The following is a 1,000-nucleotide window of genomic DNA, read 5'->3' as shown; positions in this document are numbered from 1 at the left end:
GCACCCCTCCTGCAGCGTGAACGGGCTGCTCCCAGCTTTTGGGCTGTTGGATTTGCCTCGGCTTTTTTTCACGCAGGAATTCCTGCCTACATCGTGGTGCCCCGCACAGCCCCACACTGTAAGCAAGCTGCCATCCGTGCCTACGGTGCCACGCTGGTACCGTGTGAGCCCAGCGATGAGGTACGGCCCAGGGGAGATGAGGCAGGGATGTAGCCCAGCCCATCTGAGAGGCAACCATCTGTGCTTCCCTTAGTCCAGAGCTGAGACAGCGTCTCGTGTAGTCCAGGAGACGGGAGGGGTGATGGTGCACCCCAACCAGGAGCCAGCGGTGATCGCAGGGCAAGGCACAATTGCCCTGGAGGTGCTAGAGCAGGTGAGGAAAGACATGGCCCGGACCCAGCCCAGGGCTCTGCTCCTTGTAGGTAGGGGCACAGCAAAAAAAGGGGTCCTCAAGGTGCCCAAAGCACTCACGCTTCCTTTCTGCACAGGCACCTGAGATAAATGCAGTGGTGGTTCCCGTTGGAGGTGGAGGAATGATTGCAGGAATAGCAGTTGCCATCAAGGTAGGCAACAGCTTATCAGGAAGCAGTGGTTGCATCTCCCCCTGGGAAGGGCAGGGCTCCCCAGACAGGCAGCAGCTTTTCTCTTTGGAAACAGAGGAGTGTGGATCCCTGGGTGCGTGGGGTCTGCACGGCAGCAGCAGGGCCTCCTTGCCCCTGTGCCCAGCCCCACGCCGGGCTCAGCCGAGCGGCTCCTGCTCCCGGCAGGCGCTGAGGCCAGATGTGAAAGTGTTTGGTGCCGAGCCGCGCAACGCGGACGACTGTTACCAGTCCAAGGTGCGGGGGGAGCTGACCCCCAACCGCCACCCACCAGAGACCATCGCCGACGCCGTGAAAACCAGCATCGGGCCGAACACGTGGCCCATCATCAGGGATTGGGTTGATGATGTCCTGACGGTCTCGGAGGAAGAAATCAAGGTAAACGCACTTGGCTCGCTTTT

At 60.8% G+C, this 1,000-nt stretch overlaps 1 protein-coding gene across 1 annotated transcript; it reads left to right on the top strand.

The window, feature by feature from the left end:
- Positions 1–76: 76 nt before the first annotated feature.
- On the top strand, positions 77–977 carry LOC103774951 (serine racemase-like; the record flags this gene model as incomplete). The annotated part of the gene is made up of 4 exons (XM_008942389.1): positions 77–180; positions 254–373; positions 489–563; positions 768–977. Coding segments are annotated over 4 exons (509 nt in total), but the record flags the coding sequence as incomplete, so codon positions are not given.
- Positions 978–1,000: the final 23 nt, after the last annotated feature.

Source organism: Merops nubicus, unplaced genomic scaffold, assembly GCF_000691845.1.
Source record: "Merops nubicus isolate BGI_N331 unplaced genomic scaffold, ASM69184v1 scaffold33826, whole genome shotgun sequence".
NCBI classification, from domain to species: domain Eukaryota; kingdom Metazoa; phylum Chordata; class Aves; order Coraciiformes; family Meropidae; genus Merops; species Merops nubicus.
This window is presented reverse-complemented; position numbering and strand designations above follow the sequence as displayed.